Raw genomic sequence first — 15805 nt, forward strand, 5'->3', positions numbered from 1 at the left:
TTTGCCCATCCCATCAGGCCGGTAAACGGTAGTGCAGACGACAGACAACATTGATCCGTTCACTCAACCGATGGAGCTGCTTGCCTTGCCTTGCCTGCCTGGGTGATGGTGGGTCCTCTCTTCAGTTTGTCAGATTCAGGAGAGCCCATAGAAAGAGATACTATAGAAAGAAACAAAAACATTCAAAAAAGGCATTCAGCAAATCGCCAAACTTGGGGGGTTCGTTGCCCGTGCCCCTAGGGGCTAATAATTGTACACTCCTAACGCTCACATGTGACGTAATGATCCACAAAACTCAAGCTCGTTATGCAAATACCTCCCCGGTTTTGCCATGGTGTTGCAAATGGTATGGTACTAATCCGGAATTCCTGATCATATCGTTTAAGTAACCACACGTTTTCACCAAGTAGCCCCTCTTTGCAACTTTTCATAAATAATAAAGGGCCAGGGCCGGCTTGTAAATGTGTCCGAAGCCAGACACCATCGTGCAATTGGGCCAGTTTGTAACTAGTACCCTTGTTTATTTATTTATTTATAAATATGGGATACCCAAGAGAGCCGTGGAGAGGGAGGGAGCTCGCTCTGCAGCCTCTGCTCTTCCTCGTTGGCAATAGCCCAAGGCCCCAAGACGGCAGCACAGCACGCACGATGAAGCCATCCTGTGCAGCACTTGTTTCAGGCCTTCTTCTTCTTCTAGCCACTTTTGCAGCTGGCGCAGGTGCCGCCTCTTCATCTTCTCCTCCGTCGTCTTCCCTCGGCAAGCATCCAGCAGAGCTGGTCCTTCTTGGTCGCAAAGGCCGAGAACTTGGCCAGCTGTCGTCATCATCAGCATACCGTTATTACCAGCACCAGAGCAAGCAGACGCAGCAACCTGAGGTCAGTTCATACTTCATTCATAGACCATGCATCCATCCATCCATCCATCACCAAGATAGAGAAGCAGTTCATACTTCTTCAGTCTCCGCTAGACTGACATCTTGAGCAATGTGCAGACACAGAGAAGTTGACACAGTATATTATCCTTCCATATATGGCCTGTAGGAAGCGGTGGCTATGGAGGTGAAGCAGCCCGAGGAGGAGGAGGAGGAGAAGGCAAAGCTGCGGTGGACAGCGGGTCAGGGCGCGGACGCCGAGGCTGGGCTGATCTACAGCGCGGACTACAGCGGCGTGGCCATGCATGCTGGCTCTCCGCCGACGACGAAGCCGAAGCACAGGCACCCCAGACCGTAGGACGTTTTTTTTTCTCCTTTCCTGGTTGTGTTCGTCAGTCTATGCCAGCCTTGTCCTTGTGTTGTCGACTTGCTGTGTAGTTTGTACCGTTGGATTGTACAAGCAGCGCTGCCGGCCGTCTCTGTAAATAAGCTAGGCCTTGCTTCTGTTGCTCTTGCTCTCCGCCTCTGCCCTGCATGATTGCTTCTCGCTGATAGATTGATAGTACTAAGAGTACGAGTTGCAAGCTGATCCACCCACACGCACACCACACACACAAAATGGCAGCCGCTGGCGCGTCAAAATCGTCGTTAAGATGGCCATGAAAGGCACCGTTAGAAAAAAAAAGGGGAGGTAGCTATGTCGGTGGCTGGTGCCATCTGCCAGCCTGAATTTCACAACTCAAGAACCAGTGAGACGACGAATTTTTAAAATTTCCACTGACCATCGTTCAGCCCCCAAACGGAGCCCAAAAAAGTTCCAAACATGGTGGGTGTCCAAGCAAAAAGTAACAAACAAACGTATCCGAATATCCGATGAATCAAAGACAGCCGTGATTTTGTACAGAGTGGCACCGCCGAGCAGAGAGTCGCAAGACCCACGCCATGGACACAAAGATCAATCTTGTCGCGGACCGGTTTATATTGGTGCCTGAACCATCCTTCAGCTGCTTCACACCTTCAGCGCCAGCTTCTTGGCGGCAAGAGCCTCCGCCTCGAGGGATGGCTGCCAGAGGATCGTGGTCTCGGCCAGTAGCCCCGTCACAATGTACGGGTCCATGTTTGATGCCGGCCGACGGTCTTCCAGGTAACCTGTCAGAGAAGACAAGGGTGAGAAAGGGCCACGTCAAAATTTAAATATCTGAAAGAAAGGATGTGTTGAAGAATGCTCTTCTTTCACTACAAACGTCCCCTGCATTCTAGTGTTTGTCGTGGTCACAGGCCACGGATACTTAAAAAATGGATTACAAAATATGAAACTGGCACAAAAATAGGTTCGACTTTTTCCCTAGAATTTTGCGGCAGTCCAGCACTTGCTTTAACAGTAGAGAGTTACGTCAAGAATCATCTCACAGGATGCAAAGTAGAAAATTACTGACGCCCTGCACTAATGAGGGATTATCTGAGTTCTTCCAACTGTAAGCAATTTTAGGGAACACTGCAAGAACATGTACCTTTCCCTTTTGCCTCGGTATCCCGCCCCACACGGATAGAGCAGCCGCGGTTTGCCACACCCTGGTAAATGGAAATGTTTCATTGGTACAACTTACAGACAAACAACACTCAGTGGACTCGCGGAAAGAAAATAATGAAAGGTGCTCCATCCATACCCATGAGAACGTTCCGATGCTCGCAGTCTCATGTTTCCCAGTCAGTCTTCTTTCATTTCCTTCTCCGTATGCACTAATATGCAGATCATGGCGCAGAGAAAGGTTCAGGATTGCTCTCTTGATCTCTTCAAACCCGCCGTCTTCGCGCATGGTCTTTGTGCTACATTCACGAGGGATTCAGACTGTGTGTCAGTCCCAGTGTGTCAAATGTGTTGGGAAAAATATTAATTAAATAACGAAAGTTAGCATTGAAGCGAATGGACACTCATCTAGATCCACTCACACTAGAAAGCAATTTATTAATGATACACTGATACTTCACTTCTACTCCCTTTCCAGAATACTAGGACAAACTTTTTCCTTTTAACACTCAGCAGTCAGCATACGCTAAACTGTAGTAAGTGCTATAGGCAGTCTGGTGCTTGCCCATTGATGACAAAAATACCATGAACAAAAAAAAACAGAAGGAAATTAAGCTTTATTAGCATAAAAGACTGTAACCTGTAATTTGTGTGGCAGCCAGCTCCGTTCCAGTCACCCTGTCACCAATACAATATGTTAAGATCCCTTTAATTTTATTACACTAATGATTTGAAACAACTTGCTGGTGGACGTACCTGAATTGGTTTTGGATCAAGGGTAAGGACAACCCCAGCTTGCTCTGTGATTCTCTGATAAAGGTGAGCAGGGTAATATTTATTTATAAGTGTTTATGGAGGTGTAAAAATTGGTATTAACTAAAGGGTGAAATCATGGGCTTCAGGATTCAGATATTTTGAACAATACAGATAGAACGGAATATATATGTTTTTTTAACCAGGAGAAAATTATTCTGAAATGTCTAATTCAATCATAATATGTTGCTGTGTACAATCATAAATGCCTTACTATAATAAGCAGCTGGACTTGTAAAATATGCTGTAATAATTAGGGAGAAGAAAAGAAACAAAACGAAAAGATATGGGTAATCCTTAATTATTGTCTGAGGTACCTCGAGAATGTATCTCGAAATCCATATGTGATCTCCTGCTTCAATACCAACACTAGGTCCAACTTGGTACTCCCACTGCACAGATACGGTTTATGAAGTTCTGCCAGATAAACAATTATATATTTTCCTTTGCAAGAAGAGAAAATGAGAGTGGAGTGGTGGTGCTAGCTATAACACTCTGGTTGCGAAAAAAAATACAAATTACATGTGTATAGAAATATCATAAGCATACCTGACCAGGCATGACCTCCCCGTTTGTTCCACTAATGTTGATTCCAGCGTAGAGGCATGCCTTGTAGTGAGCATCTGATATGTCACGGCCAAATGATTTGTCGGCTCCTACGGCACAGTAGTATGGACCCTGCCATATTTTGATACAATATGTTTTTCTTTTCTTTTGAAAATCGTGCTCATTAAACTACTACAAGACATTGTGTTTCATAAAATAAGATCATTATGGCATGATAAACCCAGTTCTTTCTCCTATACAATATAATACCTGGGGACCAGGGAAGCCTCCAACAGGCCAACCAAGAGGCCAATTTACATCTTTCTGGAGCAAAGTGTACTCTTGCTCTATGCCAAACCTGGAAGAAAAATGACACAGGCAAGTGTTTCAACCTTCAACTCATTTTGTGAAGGCAATGAGAAAATAATAGTGAGATTTGCACTATAGTTTCTAGGGTGCATGCGATTAAGTTACAATTACCATGGCACTTGTTCAGCGACCTTTGGGTCACTGAAAATTTGCGCAGCCCTGTGGCGTTTGTTAGTTGGAAGGGGTTCCCCCTGTGGCGTGTAGGTGTCACAGATAACCTGAAAAGCAAAAACATTATATCAATCAGCGTGCTGTTATGCACAGTTCAGCAAGTTTGCCAATGCATTCAGGTGACAATGTGGTGTTCAATCCAACAGTGATATGCGACAATTACAAAGGATCAAAATATATATTCCAAGCCTGAAGGACTATTTGAAAAGGCAGTAACATTCTAACTAGTAACTATTCTTTTAGCCTTTTTATTCGAGCTTATGCGGAATGGCACAAAAGGGCTGATTCGGTTGCGATGGGAAGTACCAAAACGTTGTTGCCACCTCGGAATGGGTCCTTGAAGATAGCCTGGGGGCTGGAAACAGAAAGAGAAACGTCAGAAATGCAACAGTAAAATGCTTGCATATAAAAAAGAACACACATGTATAGTAGTATATTGTAATCAAGATCTTACTATAGAATGACTTCACTGTCTTCTCCCGGGGCTTGTCCTGTGCTAGATCCATCGTAGTTCCATTTTGGTAGTTCCGAGGGATCCTCCACGGGTTTCGAAATCGTCTGAAAAAAGCAGGCATTAAGATTTATTTTGAATACCGTCAAGCAAAAGCGACATGCAGATAGGAAAAGAGTGCCCTGTGCTCATTGATTCGTTCCCCAAAGACCTCGGAACTGCCCAATTGTCCAAAAATTAAACGCAGATGATGGTGGTGGTGGTGACGTGGAATCCTCACCCTTGATTTGCTTCGGATGTCGATTCCAGATCCTCCGACCCTACACAATGTTGTTGTGATCCTCATCTTAGTGTGTGTGTGTATATATATTTCAGTTTACTCATAAAAGTACCTGGTGCACGCAGTGTCATCTAAGTGGGGAGCAAGAACTTGAAAGCAGAGACGAATCAGCACCCACAAAGATTCAGAAGTGATGGCCTTTTAGACTAAATAAAAACTTAAACAAGTTTTAGTGGCATCCCACTCACTGAACTATGCAACCAAGTCGCAATTCTCTGTGGCCTTGTTGTCTTGGCCTAGTACTCCCTGTTCCTCAGGTGGTGTGCGTGCGTGCGGGAGGAAAAGGAAAAAAAAGGAAGAATTCTCTGCGCTACGTACTACGGTACTAGGCACGTACCAGATGTACTCGGCGATGACCTTGTCGGTGTAGGGCGTGGTGTCCATGTTGAGCAGCTGCTCGAGGCGCGGCACCACCCCGGTGCTGCCCGTGCTGACGGCCATGACCTTGAACCCCGGCGAGGCGCCGCCGCGGCCGGTCCTAGTCCTGCCGGCGCTCCACACCCTCCCCGCCGCCGCCTTCACTCCGACCCGGCACTGCATCGCCGGCACCACCGCCTGCGCCATTCCCGAACCAACCGTCGACGGACACGGACACGGACCGGCCGCCGCCCCTCTCCCGCCGAGACCTTCAGCAAAGCAACCGGCGCGTCAACCACAACCAGCAGCGCCCGAAAGGCCGAAACCACGCACGCCGGCACGCGGGAGGCCAGAGAATGCAGACAGAGTAGTGCGGCACCGAGCATTGCTCTTGCTCGCTCCCGGCGGACTCACTCACCTCACCTGTGACGAGCCGCGAGCGCAGACGACGCGAGGCGAGACGAGACGACGAGGGGAGGCGGGTCTCGGGGGTCGTGGGCGCGGACGGCGTATATAAAAAGTACTTGGCATCCAGTGGCCGCGACGGCAACAGGCATCTGGCTTTTGCTGAGGGGATAGGGCTCGCTGTCGTTGAGTGGACGAGAGAATGCTGGCCCTTTGCGAGCATCAGAGGCGGGCAAAGGCGGCAGGCATGACGCGCCTTGGGCACACTGGCCAGCCACCTCCTGCGCTTGGAACGCCGAGCGCGGCAATCAGCGGCCTCCTCGTTGCCTTTGTTCTGCGTAGGATTAATTGACCACCATTTTGTAATGCAAAAATGATTGGAGGCGACATTAGCGGCCAAGAAACGTCATCTACTTCGCTGCGCAGGTGCTGGAGACGCAGACGGCCAATTGTTTTGCTGCAATTCTGTATACAATATACAAGTGGAGACTTCAGCAGGGATGAGATCTCAAGCCAGTACCACTACTGGCAATTCTTTACTGACCAGCGACTTCTTTACTGGCAAATGCTCATGAAAGACGCAAGAACCGTCCAGAGCTGGAAAGGGCCAAGCCAGAGTGCTGCTGAATTGAAAACTGATTGTCGAACAACGGAACAAGTCACAGATCGATGCCAATGGATAATCTTACCAGCAGTCAAAAGCAGCCATCGAACGATACATGGCACAACCGTACAAGTGTCCAGCACATACATGTCAGGTTTTCCTCGCTAGGAGAAAAGACTAGCCTAGCCACGCAACCACCACCAGAAAAGCAAAACCTTTCTCTGTCACGGCGAATTCTCCACGGCTCAGCCTCAGCTCACGTGTGCACCTGCACCGTGCAACGCCAGCATCCCCCTCATGTACTGGGTCCTAGCCATTCTGTACATCTCGAGCAAAGTCCCAAAGGCCTCGCACGCGTCCTCGTACGCGACGCGCCGGCAAAACCCTGACTTGAAGGCCGTGAGGCCATCCAGGGCCTGGCCAGGGTCAGAGTCGAACGCCTCCACGAGCGCCTCGAGGGCGCCCAAGACATTGCAGAAGTCGATGATGTAGCCTGCAGCTGTTCCTTGCTGCGGCAGGTGCCGGAGCCAGCTCATCCACTGGAAGGCTCCGTCGTCTCTCTCTCTCACCGCCGACACGATGCGCTCCAGCGCTTCCTTGATGCTGCAGCTCTGATCGATCTTCCTCAGTATCTCGTCGAAAGTTGACCTCTGGCTGCTTCGAAGAGCCTCCAGGTGAGTCGTTGTGGATGTACAGGAACTGGACGACGTCGCTGCCTTTGCTGCGACCATGCACGCCTTCCTGAAAACAGGCTCACTGTCGGAGAGCAACCTGATGGCTACATGAAGCACAATAGCGGATAAGGAAGCTCCTGCTTTCCCCTCGAACTCGACAGATTGGGAACCTCTAAGCTGCTGCTTCTCTGCCCAGCAATGAAGGGCGATATGAGCAAAACCTTCCCACCTGCAACAAAGGTAATGTTTACAAGCAGAAGCTCCAGACATGCACAGCAAGAACTCCACTTCGATACAGAGAATACTTACTCAAAGGGTGCCTCGACCTCAATAGCAAGGGTCAAATGGAGTGAGCAATCGTTCACCTCTGATCCACTGACATCAGTGCGAGCCTCATGAACATAACCTCTGGGGATGTACATCATGTCCCCTTCATGTAAGACCTCCACTCTCCCACTGCTCTCATCTAAATTGCCATCTAAAGGGTCGAAAGGTTCATACAGTCTAGGCAACAGTGGCTTCGGATTAGGCCAAACCGTCCATTTCTTGCTACCGAGTAGCTGCCAAACAAGTACACAGTGATCGTCGTAGTGTCGGGCCAGGCCTTGAGATCCTGCGGGCGAGAAGTATATGTTGGCTCCTACAGAAGGCTGCCCAAATAGATCAGCCAGTGCAGAAGCTATAGCAGCAACCTTCTCAGACCGAAACTCCATGCCACGCAAGGCGATCGAATAACCGTTCTTGAAGGCGTGCTTACATTTTTCGATGAATGCATCTTCATCCGTGAAGACCGTTCCATCATCGAAAAAATGCTCCTCTGTCACACATCCCCTTGAGGTTTGGTCATTTGGATCTCGTGTTCTCATGACTCTAATGTCTTGCCTGTACTTTACAGAATCACCCAGTGAATCATGAACCTCATGGAGAAATGAATTTATGTCAAGCTCATCAGAAGCGATAGCGGGGCAAGAAACAAGACCCTGTAATAATGATTCAATGATAGAATCAGGTGTTGTCCCAAGATTAAAAGCATTATGCAGTGCGACGAACACAAGACTATCCATTTTAGTGGCTTGTTTCCTCCTGTACAAATTGGGCAACTTTTCCCAGTAGGCTAGGACAAAAGTTTCAAAGTCGGACACTGTTTCGCCAAAAACACTTTTCCTGACCACATCAGGCTCTGGCCAGGCTGGAAAGGCAAGACCAGTTGAAAGCCTGAAAATAGATTTGGATATATCATATTCTTTACTCTGAAGTTTATTCTTCCACTTGTTGCAATCAGTCGATGATCTTAAGGGTTGAGTTTTCTTCCAGATTTTGTACAACAAAGACAGAACATTCCTTGCCAGCTCCTGCTGTACATTCTGCAAATTGCCAATCTTACAAGAATTCACCAAGAGAACCAATGTGTCAATGATTAAACACATGATTTTATTTGCTTCTGTAGATCTTTCTGGGCACTCGGTGCTTCGGCTATGGGCAAATCCATAAACAGATTCCACCTGACAAAATAGATGCCTACAGGAAGTCATTTTCACCTATAGAAGACATTCAGAAAGTACAAACATAATGTGTCCCTTTCATCAATTATCAAAAAAAAAAAAAGATTGTGAAACCTGGCTTCTAGTTACAGCCTTACAGGTGAAAATGGCTACCTTTACCGGATTATGATTATCATATGGCATGCACTTAGTATAATTCGTCGTCGGTAGCTTAAGGTATAAAAGCATCTCCACCAGATCTCCTATTTCTTCTCCCATACAACCAGTTATAGGAGATCTCCAAAAACGACATTAGGTTATGGGAGACCTTTGCTCTAGCATAATGCCCAAACCTCATCCTGATTTAGGAGAGGGAGAAGTCTCTCCTTTATTCAGGAGAGATGGCAGTGGATTTAGTAGATCTCCTAAGGCCTTGTTCGGTTGCGAAGAGATTGAGGGGGATTAGAGGGTTGAATAGGAGGGGATTAAATCCCCACCAATCCCCTCCGATCCCTGCGGAACCGAACATGCCCTAAAGAATAGAGGGATACGAGATCTGTTGAGCTGCTACATTTAGATCTGGAGATGCTCTAAGCCTCTAACACATGGCTCAAGTAACTCTTGTTAATGCAAGGAATATTATTAGTCAAGTGCACTGTTTTAAAGGCGACGCCTAGACGTCCACGCGGTGATCCCTGGGTGTCCAGAATGCCTTGTCTTGCCATACCGCTTTAAAAACCGTGGTAAAGTGAGTCTAGTAGCAGTATACAGAGTCAAAACTGCCGTACGAAAAATAATTAGTACATGAACAAACAAAATCAAGGTTCTAGCACATACAAATTTGGATTTTGTGTCTAAGTTGAGAGAAGAAATCATTTCGAACAGCTAGCAAAACGTGCTTTAAAGTACAGTACAAAAACAAACGAAGAGTTCGTGATGCGGATGCTTACAATGTCCTCGGCAGAACAGGTGAGCCTGCAAGTCGCTCCCTACCGACTGAAGACGCCGAGAGATCCAATATAGAATTACAAGCAGCCTCAATGACTCGCTGGTTTCTACTTCCCAGCGTCCTTGCCAGGCCGCTAGCGATGCCACTGTGGGACGCAAGCGTCTCGCCAGCCTCAATGGACCGCAGCGCTGCCGCGCCAAGCACCTCGCAGCTTAGCGCGGCGACAGAAGAGCAGCTGCAATCCACATTGCAGCACACGTCGTATCAGAAGGGCATGTATGCAAGGCGCAGGGCAGGGCTTTCCTGCAAATTGAGGGCGGGCGGAAGCGGAGTTTGTGACGTACGAAGTCCTACACACCTGGAGGAGAGGAGGAGGGGGAGGAGCGCGACGAGGGAGGCCGGGAGAGGGGAGAGCGTCTGCGGCGAGTGGGAGAGCACACGCCGCAGGAGGCGGGCAGCGAGCGCGGCCGGGGAGCAGGAGCTGCTAGATTGGCGTGTGGTTCGGGCGGCGGCAAGGAGGACGGGGAAAAAGTGGAGGTCGAAAGAGGCGGAGGAGGGCGAGGGCGCACCGGCGGCGGCCCTTTCGTCACCGCGCTTCTTCCTCTTTCTCATCTTCCCGCTCCTATCCATGGCGTTCGGCGGGTACACACACACAGGGGCGGACGCGCATCCACTGATCCACAGCTATAGCAGGGTGGGGCGGCCGGCCGGCCCTGGTAGCCGGCGGCGCGCGCGACCCCTCACCCGCAGCGCTCAGCTTGGCGCAGTAGTCTGGGGCTCTGGGCCGATGGCGATGCTGCCACGAGCGAGAAGCTGAGAACCCAAGAAGCTTCTTGCCGGTTATTTCATCAGTTGGGCTAGGCAGCAACACTTGCCCCAGATATGGGCCCAATTGACATGAAGTCCCTTCCGCTGTGTGGGAAATTCTGAAATTTAACTATTTACTAGGTGAATGTCCATGCGTTGCAACGGAAAAAATAGTGCAACAATAATATATATATATATATATGATCATGTGTTATGTTGTTAATCAAAATAAAAGTTGTCTCTAGAACTTTATAGTAGTCACGCGTCAACAAAATTAAGTTCATGAAACACATATAGTATACGAGCTTTGGATAGGAAACATTTTGTTGCATCTAGCACTCAATTTTAAAGCAACTTGCAAATATTATAAAGAAGGTTAAACAAAAAACCAGCACATATGTACATCCTGCATCTCTGATGTCGGTGTAGGGTGCTCACAGAGCTCTCCCTCGACGACAACTATTTCATCAGGACCCCGACAACCTGTACACGCTGCCCAACCTGAGGAGGTTGAGCTTACATGAAAATCAACTCACTGGCAAACTCGGTAGTGACCTTGGTAACCTCTCTTACCCTGATGTCTTTGGAGAGATGAGGAGGCTAGAGTCCGTAAACCTAGCCACCAATAGGCTCGATGGTGAGTTGCCCGCTTCCCTGTAAAGTTGTCCACTACTGAGGGTAATTAGCTTGAGGAACAACTCGCTCTCTAAATATGTTATATTGTTATGAGAAAAGATTTTGTAATCCATTGGTGATCCTGGCTATACATACAAATTTTGTTATTTTAATCTACCTGTGTCACCACTATATTGCAACCATTAATATCATGCAGACCTATATATATGGTAGTTAGGTGTCTGTGTGTTGCGACGACTAACAAATTATTAATAAAACACGAGTGCACAACAATTACATGAAAACAAACAATATATCGACAATCGTACACTAATATATTCCTTTGTAGAGATATTGATAAATCTCTGTTGTATATTTGCAGGGATGACATAGCGGCATGAATTGTCCTCGTAATTTAATAGATCAATCACAGTTTCTTCGAAAAATCTTTGCATCCTACACACAAAGACATAAGAGAATAGAACATCAAATCAAATTTGTATTATGTAACTGAAATGTATGTTTGAACATGAAACAAACGTACTCCACTCACCCTAACAAATTCCATTTGCCTACCATTTCCCCACATGACCTCTAAAATGCTAACCTTTGATAGTAGAATAGAGCACCTCTAAAATGCTTCAGTGTATCCAAGAATGGAAGAACCTCTAATTGTCGACAAGCTGAGAAATTATTAAAAAAAATAAAAGTTATATTAGAGGAAGCATAAGAACAACATTCACCTACTTTCATGTCAGAAATGAATCAAGACCAAGTTGTTTTTTGTAATAATGTAACACAGCAAAAGAGTAGCCTAAAACAAATTTATCCGTGAATTGAACTAACGTCCCGTTTGGATCATTGGAATTGAATTCCATTCTAATAATAGTAATTTAGGCATATATCAATTAAGATAATTTGGTTTTATTCAAAATATATTTGTATACTATTATTAGCAAGATGTCAGAGATATTTATGTGCTATATTTTTACTATAGAGGAGTAAGACGAAGAGTGACATGTAAGTTACAGAGTAGAAACAAATTCTACTAATACATAAAATCTTTTCCCATCCTCCACCCCATGAATTTGAGATAGGCTTATATCTAAACTTTGGAAAGTAGTGAAATGTCAAATTCCAAACTAAATAAGTTATTTTATTGAGTAAATTCCAATTCCTCTAAAATGAAGGGATCCAAACGTCCCGTAAGGGATAAGGAAAGGTTACAATCCGAAAGACTAACACACGACAGGAGCGCCAAATCTGAACCCATTGGCCACCTTGAAAGGAATATAAATCAACAAAGGGGAAGTAGTAGCTGTACAAAAACAGTGGCCTCCAGAGGTGTAGACTAAGGTGCAGCAGAAAAAATAAATGAGCCCCCTTTGTTAATTTATATTCCTTTTAAGGTGGCCTCCAGAGGTGTAGACTAAGGTGCAACAGAAAAAATAAATGAGCCCCTTTGTTGATTTATATTCCTTTCAAGGTGGCCTCCAGAGGTGCAGACTAAGGTGTAGCAGAAAAAATAAATGAGCAAGATATGGACTGTATAGATTATAGGGACACCAGCATTAAACCATGAAAGCTCACCGTCCTCGCCTTTTAGAAAGTCCATCTCCCTACAATATTTTTTTCTATGGTCACAGTGGTTATGTTGTGTACAACTGTACCTTTTCTTGTTAGACTTTGGATGCCCTTTTTCAGAAAACGTTTGATAGCCAGATGTTTCTCCTACATCTGTATAAAGCTTTGTATGAATTTTATGGTTTGTTTCCTTGCACAGTTAACTAAACAATGAGGCAGCAGACTGGTAAGCGTCCCTCCCAACACAGGGAATATGAAAGAGAAGAAAGGAAGGACCAACACAAGAGGTCGGCTGCCTATTTATCAATCTATTCTTCTAGTTATTCCTACTTATAGTGCCCCAAAATGTTCAGGAGAACTTGAGCTTCATGCCCCAAAATGTCGGACAGGAAATCTGAGCATGGGGTGTCGAGGCTGCACTTCCTGGAGAAGAGGGACGAGGAGACGCTGCCAAGAAGGTTGATATAGCTCAGCCAAAACAACAAGGTCAGAAGTGCCACTGAGCTGTTTGATTCAATGCGCGCATCTGGGCTGCAACCGAGCGCACATGCCTGCAACTCCCTGTTGCCTTGCTATGTGCGTAGAAGTCCACTGGCGAATGCAATGAGGATATTTGAGTTCATGAAGGCGAAAGGAATGGCGACAGGGCACACGTATACCATGATACTCAAGGCTGTTGCGAGCAATCAGGGTTATGTTTCTGCATTGGAAATGTTCAATAAGATTGAGGAGGAGGAAGAGTCAAAGAAAATCATTGACGTAATTGTTTATAATACGATGATATATGTTTGTGGAAGAGCGAAAGAATGGATGCTTGTGGAGAGACTATGGAGAAGGCTAGAGCAACATTCTTTGAATGGAACTTTACTGACATATGATTTGTTAGTCAGCATATTCGTGCAATGTGGGTAGTCAGAGTTAGCAATTGCTGCATATTAGGAAATGCTCCAGAAGGGACTTGATCCGAGCGAGGATATAATGAAGGCTATCATTGCATCCTGCACTTAAGAAGGGAAGTGGGAGTTTGCCATGTCAACATTTAGTAGAATGATGAGGGCTGGCATGAATCCCAGTTTAATTTTGTTCAACTCAATCATCAACTCACTGGGGAAGGCTGGCCAAGATGAACTCGCCTTTAGGATGTACCATCTGCTGAAACAATCAGGCCTTAAGCCTGATCAATATACATGGATCACACTGTTGTTGGCATTATACAGGTCCGAGCGATGCTGGGATTGCCTAAAGCTTTTCCATGGAATCAAAGGCAAGCATCCGGCACTCTTAAATGATCATCTCTACACCACTGCTTTGATGTCCTGTGAAAAGCTTGGTCAATGGGAACATGGTTTGCAGCTGCTGTGGTTGATGGAAAAAAGAGGACTGAAATTATCAGTGGTATCTTACAATCATGTGATAGGTGCTTGTGAGGTTGCTAGCAATCCAAAAGTTGCTCTTAAAGTGTACCAGCGCATGATTAATCAGAGGTGTTCGCCAGACACATTCACACATTTGTCTGTTATACGAGCTTGCATCTAGGGATCTCTTTGGACTGAAGTAGAGGATATATTGGAGGTACTGCTTTCATTTGAGTTATTTTATTTTTGTTCAAACGACAAAAGACTTGAATTCCCATTTTCTTAAATTTGACTTTGGTTCTTCAATGCTACACTTATCTTTGCTTAATTATTTAGCAATCTTCTATGGCTACACTGTGGATGGATATACAGATGCAAATCCTTGCTAGACGTGTTCTTTTTTCCCAGTTTTTCTTGGTCATATGAATACAATCACCGTATTAATGCAATTGAATTTGAAGAGCTCAAACTAAAATAGTTGTGCACTAAGTTTGCAGTGAATTATCCAAGTGCCTGCTCATAAATAAAACAACATATATGAATGATAATGGTTGGCATGTGCAGCAGATAGGACTCCAACCAGTATCCATCAAAACAAACAAGCACATACCAGTGAACGCAGCTCGAGGGAGCCGACGGCGAGGAGGATCCAGGTGGGGACGCGGTCGGACGCCAGCCCCGAGAGGAGGCCGAACGCCTTGCTGACGTCCTTGGCGACGGAGAGGCCGTTGAGCTGCAGCTGCGTGAGGCCCATGAGCGTCTTCAGCGCGTGCGAGTAGTTGGAGAAGGTGTAGTTGTTGCCGGAGATGCACTGCACCCACACCGCCGTCACCAGCCCCAGCCCCCAGCGCGTCCCCGCCATTAGGGCCTTTCCAAACACCTGAAGAAAATGCCCAGCCCAGTCGCTTGCTTGCTTCGAGTTCAAGCCGGCGCGCGTTGGTTCGCTTGGTGCTTGGCCGTGTGTCCCGAGGAGGAGGAGGAGGAGGAGGTACGGAAGGGGCGGTGGAGGCATGGGGAGGTTCGCGACGGAGTGGATCTGCAGGCAGGAGGGGTTGCGGCGGCCCACGAGGCGGGAGGAGGAGTTCTTGGGCGATGGAGGCGGAGGTTGTTGAGAGCGGGCATAGCGGGTGGTGGTGGCGAGAGATTCGCGCGCATGCGGCTGCTGGCGGCGATGCGCACGAGGAGGGAGGCCGGTTGGCGGGGGATTCGCCGCGGGCGAGAGGGGGATCGCGGTGGGGGGTTCGGTCGTGCGCGTGATCCGCGGGCGGGAGAGGAATCGCGGCGGGGGCAGTCTACACTCTGCTCTTAATAGTTAGTAGAGACTAGGTGTGTGCCCGTGCGTTGCAACGGGAACATATAATATCATTGATAACTTATGTACATTGGGGATGAGCATCGACACATATCTGACTGGATCTTCTTCCTTGAGGATCTGGAGAAAAGCCTGTTCGGAAGCCAAACATGTTAAAACCTGATCATGTGCTGCCCTTGTGTCTTTGACATCAGCACACTGTTCGACACTTGTATGAGTCTTATTAATTTGCATGCCTCGTGCATAGTCTCTCAACCATCAATTCACTATGGTATACAGAATTCGTGTCACAGACACCTCCCTATCTTCTAGCGGTCTAGCCTTCGTAGCGGATGTAGTCACCACACCAGTAGGCAGTAGTCCATCATTAAAACAAAATTGTCAAATCAGGAAGGGACAAGGCTTGAAGAAGTGAAGAGGAGAAAGACAGACGCAACAGGCCGAAGGGGACACAGTGAAACCACTTGCATAGCAGTGAGAGCACTACGCGGAGCAAACAAAGATAACAGCATCAGATCCTTCCTTTCTGTGCTGCTGCTACATGGGATCAAGACTAAATTTACACCAGAACA

The 15805-nt window shown here is 46.8% G+C and overlaps 3 protein-coding genes and 1 pseudogene across 5 annotated transcripts; 2 read left to right on the forward strand and 2 right to left on the reverse strand.

The window, feature by feature from the left end:
• Window positions 1-575: 575 nt before the first annotated feature.
• Window positions 576-1385, forward strand: LOC103642146 (uncharacterized). The gene is made up of 2 exons (NM_001152198.2): window positions 576-876; window positions 1042-1385. The coding sequence occupies exons 1-2, from the start codon at window positions 649-651 to the stop codon at window positions 1228-1230; spliced, it is 417 nt and encodes a 138-aa protein (NP_001145670.2). The 5' UTR covers window positions 576-648; the 3' UTR covers window positions 1231-1385.
• A 237-nt stretch (window positions 1386-1622) lies between these two features.
• LOC542746 (glutamine synthetase 1) lies at window positions 1623-6068 on the reverse strand. 3 transcript variants are annotated; one of them, XM_008664108.3, is made up of 14 exons: window positions 5871-6068; window positions 5428-5716; window positions 5031-5070; window positions 4754-4857; window positions 4606-4654; window positions 4240-4346; window positions 4030-4117; window positions 3763-3891; window positions 3531-3605; window positions 3157-3210; window positions 3041-3078; window positions 2540-2699; window positions 2384-2444; window positions 1623-2021 (listed from the first exon to the last, which is right to left on the reverse strand). In XM_008664108.3, the coding sequence occupies exons 2-14, from the start codon at window positions 5652-5654 to the stop codon at window positions 1882-1884; spliced, it is 1272 nt and encodes a 423-aa protein (XP_008662330.2). In that variant the 5' UTR covers window positions 5655-5716; window positions 5871-6068; the 3' UTR covers window positions 1623-1881. The 3 variants fall into 3 exon arrangements, with proteins under 3 accessions (XP_008662330.2, NP_001352144.1, XP_035819126.1); NM_001365215.1 differs by having other exon boundaries at window positions 1626-2021; window positions 5866-6015; XM_035963233.1 differs by having other exon boundaries at window positions 1633-2311; window positions 5866-6041.
• Window positions 6069-6491: 423 nt separating this feature from the next.
• Window positions 6492-10570, reverse strand: LOC103642147 (uncharacterized). Its single transcript, XM_008665462.4, has 4 exons — window positions 9919-10570; window positions 9562-9795; window positions 7440-8648; window positions 6492-7359 (listed from the first exon to the last, which is right to left on the reverse strand). Exons 1-4 carry the CDS (start codon window positions 10188-10190, stop codon window positions 6708-6710), a joined length of 2367 nt encoding a protein of 788 aa, XP_008663684.1. The 5' UTR covers window positions 10191-10570; the 3' UTR covers window positions 6492-6707.
• A 2374-nt stretch (window positions 10571-12944) lies between these two features.
• Window positions 12945-14347, forward strand: LOC103642950 (pentatricopeptide repeat-containing protein At3g29290-like; annotated as a pseudogene).
• The last annotated feature ends 1458 nt before the right edge of the window (window positions 14348-15805 follow it).

The sequence above is a fragment of the Zea mays genome, chromosome 10 (assembly GCF_902167145.1).
Source record: "Zea mays cultivar B73 chromosome 10, Zm-B73-REFERENCE-NAM-5.0, whole genome shotgun sequence".
NCBI lineage: Eukaryota > Viridiplantae > Streptophyta > Magnoliopsida > Poales > Poaceae > Zea > Zea mays.

Bases quoted from the DNA above. Each gene is read 5' to 3' on its own strand.
- LOC103642146 (NM_001152198.2), top strand. From the start codon at position 649: ATGAAGCCATCCTGTGCAGCACTTGTTTCAGGCCTTCTTCTTCTTCTA. The intron at 877-1,041 runs GTCAGTTCATAC...TATGGCCTGTAG, and splicing joins AGCAGACGCAGCAACCTGAG to GAAGCGGTGGCTATGGAGGT.
- LOC542746 (XM_008664108.3), bottom strand. From the start codon at position 5,654: ATGGCGCAGGCGGTGGTGCCGGCGATGCAGTGCCGGGTCGGAGTGAAG. The intron at 3,606-3,762 runs GTATGCTTATGA...GTATCTGTGCAG, and splicing joins GGGAGGTCATGCCTGGTCAG to TGGGAGTACCAAGTTGGACC. The intron at 2,445-2,539 runs GTATGGATGGAG...TCCATTTACCAG, and splicing joins GCATCGGAACGTTCTCATGG to GGTGTGGCAAACCGCGGCTG.
- LOC103642147 (XM_008665462.4), bottom strand. From the start codon at position 10,190: ATGGATAGGAGCGGGAAGATGAGAAAGAGGAAGAAGCGCGGTGACGAA. The intron at 8,649-9,561 runs GTAAGCATCCGC...GACTTCCTGTAG, and splicing joins CCTGTTCTGCCGAGGACATT to GCATCTATTTTGTCAGGTGG. The intron at 7,360-7,439 runs GTAAGTATTCTC...CCTTTGTTGCAG, and splicing joins GAGGTCGAGGCACCCTTTGA to GTGGGAAGGTTTTGCTCATA.